Source organism: Vanellus vanellus, assembly GCF_965231255.1.
Source record: "Vanellus vanellus genome assembly, chromosome: 3".
Classification (NCBI taxonomy): domain Eukaryota; kingdom Metazoa; phylum Chordata; class Aves; order Charadriiformes; family Charadriidae; genus Vanellus; species Vanellus vanellus.
This window is the reverse complement of record NC_138907.1, coordinates 57,451,224-57,470,539: the sequence shown is the minus strand read 5'-3', so window position 1 is coordinate 57,470,539 and position 19,316 is coordinate 57,451,224. Positions and strand designations below refer to the sequence as shown.

General features: G+C 41.5%; 1 protein-coding gene across 1 annotated transcript in view; it reads right to left on the bottom strand.

Moving 5' to 3' along the window:
- MTHFD1L (methylenetetrahydrofolate dehydrogenase (NADP+ dependent) 1 like) overlaps positions 1–19,316 on the bottom strand; it is a gene marked incomplete at its 5' end in the record, with an annotated part of 171,294 nt that overhangs the window by 49,014 nt on the left and 102,964 nt on the right. The window contains 2 exons of the mRNA XM_082480716.1: positions 7,453–7,605; positions 9,304–9,411. Coding sequence (XP_082336842.1) covers positions 7,453–7,605; positions 9,304–9,411 — 261 coding nt within the window. The remainder of the gene's footprint in view (positions 1–7,452; positions 7,606–9,303; positions 9,412–19,316) is intronic.

Sequence of the window (19,316 nt, the reverse complement as noted above, 5' to 3'; positions counted from 1 at the left end):
GCCACCCGCTTCCCTCTTCGCACCAGGGAACGCCCGGCACGGCATTCGCTAAGTGCTCAAACTCGCACGTGCCTATGGTTCCACTGCAGAGTCCGTATTTCACGTCTGAAGTCATGCGTGAAATCTAAGGGCAGTGGTCCAAAATTGCTGCTGGCTTCTGTCCGAGTTGCACTTCCCACTGTTAACGGGTATGCCGGTCTTTATAGCAAGCCCCATGCAAACAGGCTAATGTACATCATTCAACGAGCCCTTATCTCCACATGGAGTATCAGTCTCCTGATTTTTTCCTTTCTTAACTGATGCAGTTACCCTCATTCTCGCCTGGGATCACAGACCGTAAATCAGAGACAAGGGAACGGAACAGACAGAAAGCATAACCATGCTCATGGTTAGGTCTTACTGGAACGGACAGCGAGGATCTTAATGACTCCCAGGCTCTCTGCAGGCCTTGAGCAAACTACGCTTTCACAGAGGCGCCTCCTTTGGCTACGTGCACGCTACAGGTGATTCTCATTTCATTTGCCTACGCTAACAGCACTTGCAACCCTAAGACAGCTGCACTGAGTTAATTACACACAACTTCACAGGTATGATGAGGGCGAGGCATTAACAACTACACCGAAGAAAACTGTTTCAAAGCATAACGAGTTATCTTTGTTCCAGCATTGCTTAAACTTGTCCACACTGGCCAGGCACTACCCTCGATCAATGAATGTGCCAAGTCAGCTAATCTTAACTGAAAACACGTGCTAAAGCACGCGTGATCTAGGCATGCCAGCTGAAGAAATTCCTCTGCAGCAGCTCTGACCTACCATACCTTCCACAGAGACAGCACGGCCAACCACGTCTTCTGCCCCTTCGCATGCAAAGCAAAGGAGGCTGGGTAAAATTCCCGCTACAAGGGATGGGAGGCTATCCAAATGCATGTTCAGGGTGGCATCGCTTACTGACTAAAGTGAAACACGAAAGTCACTTTTTACACTTGTAAATAAGTATCTGTTTTAAGGGTCCTATTCAGATAAACTATTTGAAGTTAACAGTGGCACATGTTTATTACTGAAGTCTAAGAGCTTGAACATAATGTTATTTTTCTATGGATGTATTTAATAAAATATCTTTGCAAAAGACAACCAAGGAAACCTGACTGATACAAATAATACACTAGGTTAATTTTTGTCATTAAAAGGTTCATTTTCAAGCGTTTAGAGCCACATATAAACATGGGCATAAAAGAACTTTTTCTCTGACAAGGCTTAAATTATGGTAAGATGGGAAAATATATAATATGGACACTGACTACAAAGAACTAATTTTACAATAGTCATACTGAAATTGATTGTAATGGAGGTTGTATTGAGAAAAATCTCACCTAATCTAAACATTAAATAGCTTATCAAACCACAGGGTCTATGTTCTTCTGTGATATGTTGTATAATGGTTTCATCCTGTCCCAAAACAAGTCCTCCTCCAACTATTCAGTTTGCTGAAATAACACACATGCCTACACAACGTCTTTTTTTTCTTCTCAATTGAAAACAAAGCAAAATCATTTCTTTAGTTTTGCTAACCACAAGTGCTGGCCCTTGAAACATAAGGCTAGGTCGAAGGAAGCTGTAATAAACAGCAAATTAATTTTGCCGATATGGCCAGCAACAGGACCTGGTTTTTCATTCAGAAAAGGCAATACGTTATGCCTATAATATAATATTATAATGTAGGTTAAATAATCCTTACTAGCAAACAAACAGAACAGTCAAGAGACACAGCATGAACTACACAGAATTTAAGTGCCTTGCCTCCATTATCTGTCAAGATATTTCTAAATGCTCAAGGAGAAAGAGAGGCTGTTTGGGGTTCATTTTGTTGTTTTTTTTTTTTTTTTTGAGGTTGTAAGAGGACATTTTACCATATGTCTGTATCACTGTTATGGCAGGGAGGTGTGATGATCTGAAGCAAAGTATATTTACTCCAAACCCCAGTTTAAAATAGTTGAAGTAAACAGCAAATGCTCAGAGCATATGGAAATTTCTGAACTATCATTTAAATACATTCTTTTCTATGTACTTTAAAAAGTTACAGAGATAATAATAATTTTTTCAAGCCAACTAAACTCTACTCTTTTTCTCTCCAATTTAAAAAAAATCCTTAGTCATCAGCAAGGCATGTTCTGCTCTCCTGTAACTACATTCATCAGTTACTCCCATGACTACTTCTTGGCCAGACCTTAGATCATGTCATTGTTTCAACTAACGCTTTTGGAACATCTTCAAATCTCTTTTACCCTTGTAGCTTTTAATTCAGTGCCCTCTTCCAGTTCTCCATGTGCATCTTGGATGTGTCTTGGATGTGTCTTCAAATCATTTCACCAGTATCTCTTCCCATTGGCATAACTCTCAATTTAACTTCTTTTCCTTTCCAGCCAACCCCATCTTTCCAATCCTCCCCTCAAACTTCTATTCCCGTCTTCTCACCAAAAATGGCCGTAATCGTGCTTGAATCGTAACTGCCTCATAGTCCACACACCTGAGATGTTTCCAAAGGCTATCGCATACCCCTTTCCATTACAATCTACTTTTTCCTCATCCCTTCAGCTAAATCATTCACTTGTGCCTATTTCTGCCTCATCCACAGTTGGCCTCTCTGGCCAACCCAATGCCACCACAGCCACATCATGCCATCCACCAAAGAACACGGGTGGATTTGCTGTTATTACACTAACCACCCCTCAGCTTCTAGCTTTTAAACACAATGAACTAAAGATGACTGTCCTCACCTTCACTTCCAGCCACTGATCTTACCAGCAGTGCTCACCCCCTGCCCCGACAACCCTACCCTGAATGATTCATCAGCCTTCCACCAAGTGCAACATCATTCAGCATTTCTGCATGTGCACGCCTGGTCACTGTTCAGATACGATGTGCCCTCTGTAATTCAAAAAATTAAAAAAAAAAACCCTCTCCCTCCTCTCTGAGAGGAATTACACCTGCTGCAATAAATGCAAAGGCACATCATCTAACAGAGGAGAGCGTGGGCTTTTCTTTTCCTGTTCGCATTCTTCAATTCAGAACTACACAATTGCTAACCTACATTTCCCATGTGAGTTTAACTTCATAGCTTTCATTTTCTGTTACTTTTTCCACACTTACTGCAGTTATCTCAAAAGCAGCCTGTGGAGTCTATGAGCACCCAGTATTTTTACAGCTAGCTGTTTGCAGACTTCTGAGCACTGCTACGACACAGCAACTATACAACACCAGCGGCAGGCGCCGAATGCCACATCACCGGGGACATTTTTTGGACTGAGAGAGGTCAGAATACTTAGCATAGCACTACTCCTTTGTAAAGGATATAAAATTGCATTGTAAGCTAAATGCTTTGCAAGGCAGATATAAATCACCCTGTGTTACACAGATTGTCAGGATGAGTTGGGCAATCCACCAATAATTATTCAACTGTCCCATAACAGAGCCTGAGAGAAGTGACAAAATGACAGTTTGGAGACAACCTGGGCCTCGTGCACCACCGGGAAACGGCAATTTCATTCCAGGTGGGCCTGGACTCCGGCTTATATTCAAAGGACACCCTCAAAACTCAAACCTTAACCACTATGAATGAAGAAATTCATTCAACAGGGAGCAATATTTTTCTTCCAGAAGTATTCATAAAAATATTTACTTTCAGGGTCTTTTCTCCCTTACATTATTCGGGTAATATTTTAGCAGGACAGCCCTGGCTCTCACCTACAAGTGAATTAGGGCTTTATCGTTTTCATAAACTGGTTTCAAACCACACTGGGTCACCCCAAGAGTTCCTTCCCAGGGGATATAGTTTCAGAACTAGTTCCAGAGACTTGAACTCTGGACTTGACTTTCTCTATGGGGAGAAAAATGATATTGCTGCAATGGACCGACCTTTTTTCAGATATGTCGATACCTGAAGGATGCTGGTTCATTGTGAGAACTTGGGAGCTGGCATGGCTCCAAAGGCTCCATGTATTTTCAAAGGGACCTTGCCTGTAATTTTAACCCATTAAAACAAAAGCGCGTGGCTGGGAAGGGGTAGTACATGTGTAAAAAGCTCACTGTGATTCAAACACAGCGACATTACTTGCACCAGTGATTTGGTAGCATCACTTCACAAAGGCAAGATAACAGGTTTTACCTCTATGAGCAGCCTGCGTTCTTGCACATCACATGAAAGAGAAAGAGTAACGGAAACGTGGCTGAATGTAAGAAAGCACCAAACTGCAATGGCTTTTTGGGTGGGGGTGGAGAGAAACATGCACACTACAAAAATCTAATAATTCTCCACCCAAGCATTGCTAGTGAATGACCTCACTGGTTTCCTACATATACTCCAGCAGCCTTCCTGCCATCACTCTGTTGAGCCAAGCAATGATGTCAACAGTCCACCTGTGTGAGTGATGTAGCCCTCTGGGTCATGGTCGCAGAGAACTTGGATAAAAGCTGTGCCAGTGTTAATTAAATGCACCTCTTGTTTCACTGCTGATTTCCTCCGATAAGGCTCAACTCATTTTTCCTGGAAAGACTTCCATGCTGTAAGGGAACCAGAGCCAACCATAACACAAAACAAATACTGCTTCGAGAATATGAAGACATGTTTAACATTTAGTTGAAAAAAAAAAAAATAATGATTGCCTATCAGTGCTGGTGTAAATACAAATCTCCTTAATTTACATGGGCTAATGACAAGGTTAAACTATAAATGCTATTTACTGCAGATAGTTTATTATCTTTCAGCAGTACTTATCTCTTTCATTTGTAATGCTCTTCCCGATTAAATTGGAGCAGACTTCTAACAACCTGCTTTACTACTGATAAGTTCTGCCAGGTTAGAGCGAGAGGAGCTCATCCAGTAAAAAATATGCTTTGAGAATGAAGTTTGGCATTTAATTAGCATCAAAATTACCACTACAACTTTAATGAATGTGTTGTCCAATAGCATTTATTCTGCCATCACAAAGGTCTTAGCTGTAAGAAGGCTCTAAGCAGCTTAGGTATTAAGGATCCTCTTCCATTAACACAATTAACCAGCAAGTAATGAAAGGAAAAAATATATACTATTCCTTCTTTTTTCTGATATAAAGAAATCTAATCCACCGTCGTGACTGGATGCTTTCACCACATGCTGTCATCAGGATTTCTGTAATCCCTCTACTCACAGCATCTGACCTCCAGCCACTTTAAGCCTTCAGGACATGCCCTTTTATACTTGCTTTGTTCTTGTAGACATTTTCAGATAGCTTTATTAGTAAGAGAACTGTCAAAAGAAGACTCCCAGTTTTGGAACCTGATATCAAATGTATTCCTTCTTGCACAACTTAAAAAGTCCCACTAGCCCTAAGATTTAATTGCTGACAGCAGCGCCCACTAAAAATCTGAAGGTGGCAAAATAGAAAAGTGATCTCAAAAGTAGCGGTCCAACTCTATTATGAGAGTTTGTTTCCTGATGATCACAACTCTCAATTCTGAAAGGCAGCAAGTTGGACCTCGTGCCATAAATTTAGCTCTAGAGAAAGAATCGTGTATGGTAAGGATGTTAGGAATACATTTATATTCATTCATTCATTTTGATTCGTAGCAATTGTGATAGTTCCAAGGAGTGTTCTGTCCCACATTCCTGAGCATTAGCAATATTTTCCAAACAACCAATGATCAATGTCTGTCTATTTAGATTTTTAGCTCTTGGGGATCTTATGTTTATACAGTACTTTGGCCTACAACTCTTTTGGAATACATAACACTAAGAGTATAGTGCCTACCCAGTTCCTGATATGGGAAAAGTTCCATGGCTATACTGCCTCTCACTAAAGCCAGGGTAACTAACTTGGACGTATTTTTACACTCTCCCCCAATAAGAAATGCCATATATAAGATGTCCTTCATAAGAACCATATTTTTTGGTTCTGGGCAGAAACCAAAAATGAGAGGTAATACTTGAACTTGTTTGGTCTATACTGCTCCTATGGACAGTTCCTATAGATTTATGAGGCTGAACTGCAGCTAGTTTGTGTTGAAGCGTGCAGAGTGTGACTCATTCAGAAAGCTCAACCCAAGAACATTTCACTCTGACATCCTACAGGATAGCTCCCTTGTGGATTTGAAGTAGTTGCTGCCCATTCTTCACATTCAGTCCTTCTCACAACTTTATGACACACAACTTCCAGTGTAAACTTGAAGCCAGGCCATGAAGGCAACACTAGAACTTCTGACAAATTTTATTCTGTCACCAGTAATCGGAATTTGGTCTTACACAATTTAAATACACAGCTGTGTTCCACTTCTGGTGGATGAGCATAACGTGGCCATGAGAAGGAAAGCATATCCTCAAGTCCACTGAGTTGAAGTGACATAGTTTCCTGAACTCCAGGAACTCTCCTGGTCAGAAAGTACTTCCTTCCTTGTTTCAAACACTTGATTGTTTCAGAGGGAATTCAAAACAATAGATTAGAAACTTTCAACCTTTCCTAAGTGTACCGCTACACAAGGAAATCAGGCCGTGCTCTGGGAAGATGAGATAACATTGGGAGAGTACTCTTTCCGGAAATGCAATGGCTTTTGCATCCCTTCTCTAGCATCATTCCATGAATCAGCTACATACAAGTAATAATTCATGCTATGAGATGTCAGAGGCAGTTCAACTACTGTTCGGAATAAGATGTGCGTGTTTGGCAAAAGGCATGAGCTAACTAGCTTCTCAGCTACTTTAATGAAGCATGCCAGGGAAGAAAATACCAGGAGCTTCCTAATCTAAGCCTGCACTTTTAAAGACAGGTAGGAAGAAAGGATGACAATTGCCTCTTTTTAGCACCTCATTGTCTAAATCTCTAAAAAGGAGAATGGATGTGCTACTACTTCTGCAGTCAGAAATCCATCCTTTCCCACCATAAGTTAGTTTTACAGAACCAGCAGAGATGTTCACAAGGACTGGGAGTAGATCAGGCTCATCAGCTGAAAAGCAATAATTTTAATCATACAATTTTTCCTAACACAATTCCTTTCATCTAAATACGTTACAGAATGCTTTGTAATGACGGACGAAGGATTTAACATTTAGAATATAATAATGTAACTACAGTTATTTACAGGCTGCAATTTGAATAAGGAAAGGCAACGGACATGTAAATTCATTTTTCTGCAGCATTAGGGTGCCAAAGTATCCTAGACTAACTGAAAAACATCAGAAACCGAACCAGTGCCAAGCGTCATTCTCTCAGATACTGTAGTCAAAGCTCTTATATGATATTACATGTTCCTAATTCTCTTTTCCTATCAACGCACAGCTACAAAAAGTGTGAGGATAAAATTTTTATAAAAAACCAAGAACTCACCTGGTTCTACACATTATTTTTAGAGGCAAACAGGAAATGCACTTCCCTGTCGAGCTGGGTCAAAGGAAGGGGAGTGATCAAGTTGAATACTCTGCACTCACCGTTCCTACCAAAGGGTAGATGAATCCAGCTCCAATACTGGCTCGCACATCACTAATCGGCAAAATGAAACCAGTGGGAACGCCCTTCCTCTCAGGCTGATGGGAGAGGGATAGGTGAGTTTTTGCCATACAAATGGGAAGATTTCCAAACCCCTAACAGAAAAGGGAAAGCAAATAAAAGAAAAATGTTTTTAAGATTACAGTAAAGACAGAATATAATTTCACTTTGCTATCAGTATCTTCTAGAAATCTTAAAATCCATATAGCAATAGTTAACCTCAGTTTCTTAACAGCTAATATTTCAGAAATGGACAGAATACTGTATTATAAAGGCTATTCTCCTGCAGCTCAGGCCTGTATCTTGAGAGACTTGGCTGTAGCAATATGCACTTCTAGAGTGGGTTCTCAATCTAGAGTTTTGTGCAAAAGTTGCCTTTACAATGGCTAAAGCGTGCTATTTTCAGAAAGGTTGCACAATGGGTACCACACTGAACAAGAAACCTACATCAACTCAAACTCCAGTACAGCGCTTCCCTCTGGGCTCTAATGACTGAGTTAGATACCTACTTGAGACCAGGATTCATAGTACAAAACTCTCTAAGGGCACTAATGTCTTTTTTTGGGTAAACACAAATGGTTTACGATACTATGATACTTTGCTTTGTTTTTAAACAAGACAAAAACTGTGTGAGGTGATGGCACCCATTTCACTAATGACAGTGCAGTAGTTACTTAAAAAGTGGGAGAAAATCAGGGAAAGGCCCTCAGCAGCTCCCCACACACTATTTGTCTTCCAGGTTATTGATTAACCTTGAGTCAGGCACCTTCCACTCTTCTGTTCAATTACTTGACAAACTGGGATGCAATCCACAAGGCCAGGAAGAGAGGCGGCACTGCAGGGAATTGCCTCTCCAGCCCAGCACGGACAACAATCCTTTAATGACACTATGAAAATATTTCATAATACTGCTAACGTTTAGACTAAAAAATGGATTAGAGAATCACAGCAGGAAAGGAGAAAGACACGGATTATTTTGCTTCAAGTACACTAAGTAAGCTTCTTTTCCATCTAGAAAATCAAATTAATTCTCAGGAGATTTGCATTATAGAGAAGATGGCTATACTTCTGCCTGTCTGACCAGGCTGCTGAAGTATACTCAGGAATTTTTCCATGGCCATTGTCCACAGTTTCTATTTTCTGACAGAAAGGCTCCAGCCATGTTTATGTGCAGAAGCTGTTCCATTATATAAAATACAGTCACCTCTCTACATGGTTTCAAAACTGTTTTCAAAACGTAACCAAGCCCATTCTTACACGCTTTAGGAATGGTGATCTATTTTACCTTGAAGCATTTATAACGCCTTGAAAATAACATGAACAACAGGAAAATGAAAGATTTTACGAGTATTGGGAGCTTTGTTATTATATAGCTGCACATACATCTTTTTGTGCTTGAAAACATGTTTTTTGCAGGTACGACTGAACACTCATATGCTAAAATCAGGCACATTCACTAGCTGCTACTTTTGCAGATGTGCAATTGTCACATTTAAGGCAGCAAGCCAAAATTACCACTCTGCACAGAAAGTACAGAGTTTCATCAACAATCTCAGAATGATTCCAAACACCATACATATCTTAGGGGAGATAGCTTTCAAGGTTAAAACCATTCTGTACTATCTAATCTAATCCAATCCATACTGACCTCCACAGGTTAGCACCATGGGTAAACTCACATCTCTTAGCAAAGCTTGACTAAACACTCCAATCTGAGAAACTTTTACAACCCAAGGTTTCCTAAGACTCTCATCCAGCAGGTACTTGACGGCGTAATTCACTGTTGTTCTTACCTGCCGGGTGTAGCGATCAACTTGTGACTGCGCAGCAGGAGACAACTCTATATCCTGAGCTCCATACACCTTCTGAGCAATGATCCTTATTTTTTCAACAATAGGAAGCTGCAGAGACAAGCAAACAATAGAAGGATGAACATTAGCCAAAAGAAACCAGCATCTTGGTTGCCGAGTGAGAAATTTGAATCTGTCATTTAAATTCATCCTTGTTAAACAGGCTTGCTAAAGCATTAAACCAGGTATAGGGCACTGGTGACAGATATATTATTCAGCTACAGGTACACAGATTACAACCATGATTTCAGCTACTCCATCATTTAGGAGCTGCACAATTTGTGCATCACAAAGTTGATAACATGAGCTTACCCTCTTGCCTAAAAGTGGGAGAAGAAAATTACTGCCATGTAGTTTTCAGAATCAAGAGCTAATGCACACTGCAGGTACATGGAAGCAAGCTCCACTGGGTTAACAGGGATCACTAGACAAATAAATTTCATTTCACAATAAAGTTAACCTATACAATGAGTGGACAAAGCAAGGTAGCAGGCAGGCGGGAAAGACTCCTCTGAGAAGCAAGGAATTGTAGCAGAAAATCTCTGAGCCATTACTTCTCCTTTGACTGTAATTTTTTAATTTTTTTTTTTATTCTCACCTCCTATCATATGTATTTTGAATTGTAGCACTGATATTGTAAAGCACTGTGGACACTTGAAAAAAAAAAAAAAGAATATGAAAGCATTCTAGGATACACTTTGAAATCACAAGTCACTAAGTTCAACCTCAGTCTCCGTAAGTATCTGCATCTCATTATTCAGCTCACACGGAAGGTGTGTTCTGCCTTTACGGCTTCTATTTGAAGGCAGATGCAGACTCTCACATTCAGACTGTTAGAAATTCCTTCACAGATTTTCAGCAGACAGTTTTTTGTGGTCAAACCAGGCCTTTACTTTTTGTGCCATCATTTCTGTTCATTTAGAGTAAATGACTATTTCCTCTTTCTCTCTCCTTTTGTTTTGAATGACCTTGGAGAAAGCAATTATGACCCCAATAGCCTATTTTAAACAAGCCAGCTTCTTCTACTTCTTTGAATAGGAACAGGATGATGGGTGAAGGATCATAACACCAGTTCAGCTACTTCAGTGCTGACCACAGATGGCCAGAGATGTGTACAGTACTCCAGGGAACACCCCACCAGTAATTCGTAGTCTAGCATATTTAATTAACAACGTATGTGGAAGAAGTGTTGAACAAAATCTAAAGAGATACCACTTGGGGAAGAAAACTTGGTAATCCCAAGCAATAAAAAAAGCACCAGAATACATAACAGAACTATTTCATTTTATTCCAACAAAGGCAAGAAATTGGTTTGTGAGTAACAAACTATCTGTTGCATTTACAGGAATTTTCATAGTTAATCACATTTTTGCAATGCCTGTCTAGAAGCAATGGTTTTGCTGCAAAACCATTCAGTTGAAGAGTTTGTGTCAGACTAACCTTTTTTCTATTTGTGATTGAATTTTAGAAAAATTGAAGTAGTCTGCCTTTACATCAATAAAGAACTCCAGTAACAAAGACATCACAAGAAAAGAAGCTTGCCAGACTTTCAAATAGCTTAAATGTAAGGCAGTTAAAAGCTACTAAGGCTCAAATAAAACCCCTCCCTCAAATACAAAATTTCAAACTAATGTTCCACAAGACATCTTCTGAACACGCTGACCACCTAAATTGCACCTAATTGCACCTAAATTGGGTAGAATGACGTCACGTTCCTGACTTTAGGCTTTTTACAGGTATCCAAGGAGTTAAAAAAGAACTTATGAGGATTGGAGATAACACATTGCAAATACGCTGGATATAATTCCTGGCAGCATTAAGCTGAATAGAATACTTCAGTAACACGGATGGCCACCACGAGATGAAACTTCTTCCAGGTTGATTATTAAGTACATTCATACCCATGGCAGTTTTGAAGACAACAGAAGAAATGCAGAATGTGTTGGTTACCTTGCCTTTTGGGTGCTGTTTGCTTGCAGTCAAGGACTAACAGCAACAGCAAAAGCAAACGGAATTCCACTCCCTGTTGTCAGCAGGCCAAGAGCAAAACTAGCAGCTTTCTCCTTAAACCTCAGTAAATTCATTGAGATGGAGATGTTCGTTTAGGTTCAACTTGCATTTGCGTCAAAATGTTTCAAACTAATTCGACAGCAGCATAATTACTAGGCCCTCAGCCCCCTTACAGGAACCATGGCTGTAGTTTCCAAACGAACCCAAGCGGGGCTCTGGCTAACATCAGAGCAGGCTGCTTTAATGACAGCGGTGGCATTCTGCTCCTCCTGGGATGTGCTCAGTATTTTGCATGCCTGAGTCTGAGCTGGACAATCAAACTGTATCCCTATGGATTTATGTTTAGGGTTTTTTAACCACAATTTCAGATACTTTTCAGGCCAGTACCCACTCCTCAAATTTTGCAAATCTAACCACAAAAGAATCACCAGCGGGGAAGCAGTTGCAGGAGTGTGAATGGCAAACAAAAGTGTTTTTCTGAGACCGTCACTTGTTTTCGCAAGGCATGCGCATAGGAACGGGTGAGGCAATGCACATGGTATCAGAGGAGAGTTTGAGCCTATCTAACCTCACGACACAGGCAGATGAGTCCTGGCTGAGCCCAATTCAGACAGAAACCAGCAGGGAGGCACAGATGCTCTATACACATTAACAAAGCCCATGCGTGTGCACACTCTCAGACCTGCTTCCTTCCTGAAGCTTCAGGAGTAGGGAAAGGAGTACATTACCCCGTGCTAAGGATCCACCTGTTTCCTAGTATTTAGCAGGATTTTTAAGAGATTATCTATTTAGAATCACTGTGTAACAGCATTTCAAGCTAAAAAGTTTCCCGTGTTTCAGTTGTCAAGTAACACTGCTAGGAAAATTCCTTTTAATTTAACTTACAGAAGTATTTTCCAAAGAAAAGCCACCTAGTACCTTACATGAGAAGTAAAAATTTGTTTTGCTTGAAAATAACTTAATGGTATTTATCAGAAAAGAGGCTTTAGTAATTCAAGAGACTTTTTACATATATGACATAGCAGAAGCCTGGATGTTCACAAGACGCTTATAGGAACAATTTGGGCTTTTTCTTATCTGGTCTTTAAGGGAAAGTTTAGCTTTAGGTTTTCAACAAAACTGTTGATTATTCAGCACTTCACTATGGAAATACTCTCACTGATGGGTACAGGCATCTACCATATATAATAAGACTTCACAGTGCTAATTCATATAGAAAAGTATTTAGCTGATTCAAATGGGCCAAAAAAAAGAGGCATATTGCACAAGTAACTAAATCATTAAGGGATTTTAAGCCGGATTTTTGCTCCAGCTGATACCAGACTCTTCTAAAAAAATCACGTGAGCTACCTATTTGTACTTTAAACACCTTGGTCAAATATCTGCCAGCAGAAACCACAGATCTCAGAACCCTTATAAAAAATAAGTACTTTCACATCTCTCACTTTTTTTGCCTGAGAATTTTCTACAATAGCCTAGCATATTCCTGAACCAGTTGTTCATTCCAACTCACAAAGTACAATGCGGCACCCTCAGCTACACTGATGCAACTATTTGTAGGTCATCGTTAAAAAAGTTTCAATGAAAGGAGGATGAAAAGTCTCACCCAGACGGTGAGAGCTGATACACCTGTATGAATAAGAAAGGCAAAAAGGAGGATCCAGGTAACTATAGACCTGTCAGTCTAACCTCGATACCAGGGAAGGTCATGGAGCAGGTCATCTTGAGTGCCATCAAAACCCACATAATGGGCAACCAGGGGATCAGGCCTAGTCAGCATGGGTTTATGGAAGGCAGGTCCTGCCAGCCGAACCTGATCTCCTTCTATGACAAGATTACCAGAATATTGGATGAGGGAAAGGCTGTTGATATTGTATATCTGGAGTTTTGAAAAGCATTCGATACTGTCCCCCATACAATTCTCATGGAAAAACTGGCTTTGCACAGCCTGAATGAGCATACGATCCACTGGATCAAGCACTGGCTGACTGGAAGGTCCCAAAGATTGGTGCTCAATGGATTTAAATCCAGCTGGCAGCCGGTCACAAGTGGTGTGCCTCAGGGCTCAGTGTTGGGACCATTTCTGTTCAACGTCTTTATTGATGACCTTGATAAGGACATAGGGTGTATCATCAGCAAGTTTGCAGATGACACCAAGTTAAGCAGGAGTGTTGATTCCCAGGAGGATAGGGAAGCTCTACAGAGAGACTTGGATAGATTGGATCATTGGGTCAACATCAATGGTATGAGTTTCAACAAGGGCAAGTGCCAGGTCCTGCACTTGGGCCACAATAACCCCATGCAGCGCTACAGGCTTGGGGAGGTGTGGCTGGGAAGCTACCTGGCAGAAAGAGACCTGGGGGTTCTAATTGACAAGTGGCTGAATATGAGCCGGCAGTGTGCCCAGGTGGCCAAGAAAGCTAATGGCATCCTGGCTTGTATTAGAAATAGCGTGGCCAGCAGAAGTAGGGAGGTGATTGTGCCCCTGTACTCAGCACCGGTGAGGCCACACCTCGAGTATTGTGTCCCATTTTGGACACCTCAATACAAGAGAGATGTCGAGGTGCTGGAGCGAGTGCAGAGGAGGGCAACGAAGCTGGTGAAGGGCCTAGCAGACAAATCATGTGAAGAATGGTTGAAGGAGCTGGGACTGTTTAGTTTGAGGAGGAGGAGGCTGAGAGGAGACCTCATCACTCTCTACAACTATTTGAAAGGACATGTAGAGAGGTTGGTGCTGGTCTCTTCTCACAGGTAATTAATGACAGAACAAGAGGGAATGGCTTCAAGCTCCAACAGGGTAGGTTTAGACTGAACATTAGGAAAGAATTTTTCACAGAAAGGGTGGTCGGGCATTGGAATAGACTGCCCAGGGAGGTGGTTGAGTCACCATCCCTGGATGTGTTTAAGAGACGTTTAGATGTGGTGTTGGGGGATATGGTGTAGGGGAGAACTTAGTAGAGTAGGGTAGATGGTTGGACTCCATGATCCCAAGGGTCTCTTCCAACCTAGACAATTCTATGATTCTATGATTCTACGATTCTATGAATAGCAACTGGGCTCCACAGCAATTCTGCCATCTGGACAACTATGGTGATAAAGATATTTATAAAATGTGCAGAGCATCAAAAGCACAAAAGATTTAGGATCAGCAATAAAAGCTGTTCCTCTTCTTATTTCCCTTACATAAGGTTGTGAATGTTACACAACTAAGTACATTTAGGTGGAGAACAGGTGACAGATACACAATAGACAGTACGGATTTAGACAAAACCTGACTTTTATGGATATTCAACTACATAATAGTACTAACGCTGAAGTAATTAGGGCAGCTTCAGAGAATTCATTCCAAATTCAGTTTTAGCTTTTTGAGAAAATGATAGCATGAAATACTCAATGTAAAATTATACTGAACATGAGAAGGTGCTAGAGGGCCACATGGTATGAATATCTGCTGACGGTTAAGTAGCTTTGGTGTTTCTCTCAGAAACAACTGATCTCCCCAGCCCTGCCAGAGACAATGTGCATTTCTGAAATCTCAAACATTCAAAGCTACCAAAGCCATATGCTTCTTCTGAGGCAAGCACAAACACACGTGCTTGCTGAGGCTGCCAAGCACCCGCACCATAAACAGGATTATCTCCTTGGCTAAAGCATAACAAGTGCTACAGCAAAAGCGCACAAACTGCTTTCACAAAAACAGTATCGGTGTAGCTGTACATTTCATTACTTTATAGAAAACGATTAAACCAAGAAATCAGCACTGATGAAGACGAGAGTCTGTCATTTCCAAGACTGAACAGATTATCGAAAATAAAATCACACCACTGTTGTCATCCAGCCATACTGCTACTTCCAGGCCATTCCCATTGCAAGACATGATGTTAGTGCAAATTGGTGCTGTTTATTTCACGATCTTCTTTCTTCCTATACTATCAACAGCAAGGTTTTAAACAAAATGTAATTTAATAGTGTTTCATTTCTGCTAGCCTTTCCTCACATCTCCTTCATTTTTCATCTCTTCCTTCAGCTGTAACAGCAGACTGTGGTTTATCATTTTCCCACATGAGGCTCAATGAGCATTTCCATGGATAGTAAACCAGCTTCAACAGACCTTCACCGTGCACACGGGTTGGGGCAACTCCTGGTATCAATACAGGCTGGGGGATGAAGGGATTGAAAGCAGCCCTGAGGAGAAGGACTTGGGTGTGCTGGTGGATGAGAAGCTGGACATGAGCCAGCTCACATGTGCTCACAGCCCAAAAGGCCGACCATATCCTGGGCTGCATCAAAAGAAGCATGGCCAGCAGGTCAAGGGAGGTGATTCTGCCCCTCTACTTTGCTCTGGTGAGACCCTACCTGGAGTTCTGCATCCTGCTCTGGAGTCCTCAGCACAGGAGAGACATGGACCTGTTGGACCAAGTCCAGAGGAGGGCCACAAAGATCATCAGAGGGATGGAGTACCTCTCCTATGAGGACAGACTGACAGAGTTGGGGTTGTTCAGCCTGGAGAAGAGAAGGCTCCAGGGAGACCTTATAGCAGCCTTCCAGTACTTAAAGGGGGCTTATCAGAAAGATGGGGATAAGCTTTTTAGCGGGGCCTGTTGCAATAGGACAAGGGGTAATGGTTTTAAACTAAGAAAGGGTAGAATCAGACTAGATATAAGGAAGAAAATATTTTACAATGAGGGTGGTGAAACACTGGAACAGGTTGCCCAAAGAAGTGGTTGATGCCCCTGGAAACATTCAAAGTCAGGTTGGACGGGGCCCTGAGCAACCTCACCCAGTTGAAGATGTCCCTGCTCATTGCGGGGGGGTGGGACTAGATGACCTTTAAAGGTCCCTTCCAACCCAAACTGTTCTATGATTCTATGATCCTCCCTACCTCTGCTGCTCACACTCACCCATGTGCCAGTGCAACTGAGAGGGCAGTACCGCTGTTTGTGCAGCTGCACATACCAGAGAAAGTGATCCAGGCTAAAACATAACCCAGGGGAAAAAAAGCTATTATAACCCAGATCCGTTCACACATCCAGTTTACCATAAAGGCAAAGTCAATATAAAGCAGAGAGACAGAGATGGCTTAAATGCCATCTCTACAGAAAGAATTGCTCAACCTGTTCAAATCTGATCACTGAAATGTACTGGCAGAAACAGTGAGTTGGGGTAGGGACACGCAGCTTGGACTGCGATTCCCGAAATCAGTCTTGTTGCCAAAAGTCAGTATCACATGAAATGAAACATACAGATTACCATGGACCCGGCTTGGGACTGTGCTTGGGATTCCCACTTTTTGCATCCTAATGTGGACAGCTGACTTTAAGCTCTTTGGCTACTCCCTGTGACTGCTGAAAACAACCCTTGTTCCTTTCCGTCTTCCTTCTGCTTTTAAACATTCCCCCTGCCTTCCTCACCAAAACAGAGTCCAACAGAAAACGTCTCCAAAAAGCCAGAGTCAACAGCAGTAAGTCCGTAGCCATACTTCATTCCACTAGGTTGCAGCTAAACCACACTACTATGAGAAGCCCTGGTGTTATCTAGCTTAAACTGAATATATTAAGTGAATGCCTGTCAGTGCAGCACTGTCTGAAAGAATATCTTCACAGTTATAGATTTATTCTGTTATATACCTTATTCTCTGAGGAAACTTAAGATTCTTCTGAAAAACATGCGCTTAACCAAAGAATATACAAAAGCACTATTCGCGTGTAACTTACATATTTAATATTTCTAGTTCTTTAAACATTCACTTTAGTCTTATTGCCTATTTTTAATTACAAGATCACCAGTTTAATCATGAGGTCACTAACCTCTGGGTTTATTGTTCCTAACCTGCTTGTGTTTTAACAGAAATTCTTAAAATAGTTTAAAATTCAAGGCAGTGGCACTTTTTTTTTTTTTTAAATTTTAACTTATGCATTCACTGAAAGCAGTAATAAAAAATTGCTGGTTGGCTAAGTGAAACAGTATGCAGACATCACTCATTCCTCTTCTTGGGAAGGTTGCCAAATGAAAACATATGATGGGAGTATGGCTGAAGGTGCTGTGTGGGGTGACAGAGTGCAGTGCTAAAACAATAGCTGACTCCGCACATTCAAACTCCTACTTCTAGCTTTTCCCCAGATAAAATAAAAACACATTTATTAAAGTATCTTTATATTCTGGTTCCAGAAGAGCTGTGGCTGACAAAAGGATTCCCAAGTCTTCGGCACTCCTCTTCCTTTGCTGGCACAGGACAAGAGTTTGTTTTTTAATTTGCAGAAAAGCATATCCAGTCAAGTTAAACAGTTTGTGAATCAACACCTAAGCCTGTGGCCTTAGAGATTTATTTTCCATTTCCCCAACTTTGAAACCCCAGCTGTGCCTAAGAAAATTGTTTCATGCGAAGAATAGGAAAATAATGAAAACAAACATAAAAGTGCAGTGCCTTCAAGAGCCTACCATCCACAAAGAGAGACTGAGTGGAAGAAAGATAGCTTCCAACCCTTGAACACCCAATTCAGTGAAATAAGTGTCCAGACTCCACCAAAATCTCTTTGATGGGAGTAGGAGGAGAGGCTGGTACAGCCCTGTGTGGAATTCCTCTTTAATGTGGCTTCACTGCTAGATGACTTACCAGCAGTAGGGTGGGGGGAAAAGCTTTAAAGACTAGCATACCCTGGAGGGCAGCATAGCCTGCATTTCAAGGTGAGAAATGATTTTCATCATTTATTAGAAGTTTCAGTAAGGAGCATATATAATTTTATTTATTCCTACTCCAGTGGTGCTTAAGGACCTTCCATTGGGTCCATACATGACTGAACCCTACGCTGTATAAAGAAGACAGAAGTTTGTTGCCTCCTGGGCAAAAGAACAGAGATATGTTCATGATCGTGTACTCGATGATCTTCAAGGTCCCTTCCAACCTAAACCATTCTATGATTCTACGATTCTACGTTGGGTTGATGTGACAGTAGGCACATGATGGATGGCTTTCATGGCTTAGTGGCTTCATGGTATTAGTGGAGGAAACAAAACACCTCGACATCTTCGTCCTCCCCCAGTTCAATCACACTAGGATTGAAGAGATGACCAGTTTACAATTGAAGAGAAACACTCTGCTTTAGGTCATTCCCCTGGAGGTCAGCATCCTCAAACCCAGGCCCCATGACTTGGGCCCCTTGACTCTGCCTTCCTCTTCGAGCCACTCCCCTTTTCATAGTACATGCACCAAGGAGCCTTCTCCTCCACTGACCAGTCTTTTCCCTCCTTCATTACTCATTCTTGTTACTGGAGACCGTGGCCAGCGAATGGAAGAGAAGTTAAGACACAGAGAACTGCTGCCAGCAGGCTTTTCCCTGTTTTGATGCTACCCTCAGACCCCTCTGAGCGACCCGCCGTCTCTGACAGTTGGAGCTAAGACTGGAAGAAATGAGTCAAGTAGCAGCCCATACCATACTGCCATAGCACAACAGAGGCAGAGGCAGCCAAAACTGTGGGCTCAGATGCTCCAGATTAGCCCAAGTTGTTATTTATGCTCTCATCAGGGGAAGAAAAATACCAGTGCTGAGGTTGCTACCTGCTTGAATGTCTCCCTCAGAAGTGCTGGTACTCAACCTCATTCCCAGTGGATGGGAAGCTCTCCTTTGTTCTGCAGGTTGGCCAGGCAATTCACTGCACTCAGCCAAAATATTTGTGCAATTAACTTCCACAGTACAACCTGGAAATTTTTTCATTTGTCGTGATATCACCTAAAGGCAGACCACTGGCAAAAATAGGTGTCATCTGACAAACTTGGAAAACTGGAACAACCCCTTCTCTTCCCTCCCTTTTGCAACCTTCACACTCTTCAATTTATTTTTCCAATGCAGCGTAAATCAGGTGATTTGAGGCTCTTCAATCATATCTGTCAGGTTACCATGTCAGTTTTTTAAGGGGACAATGCTTACTCACTGACTGGCCAGATATGC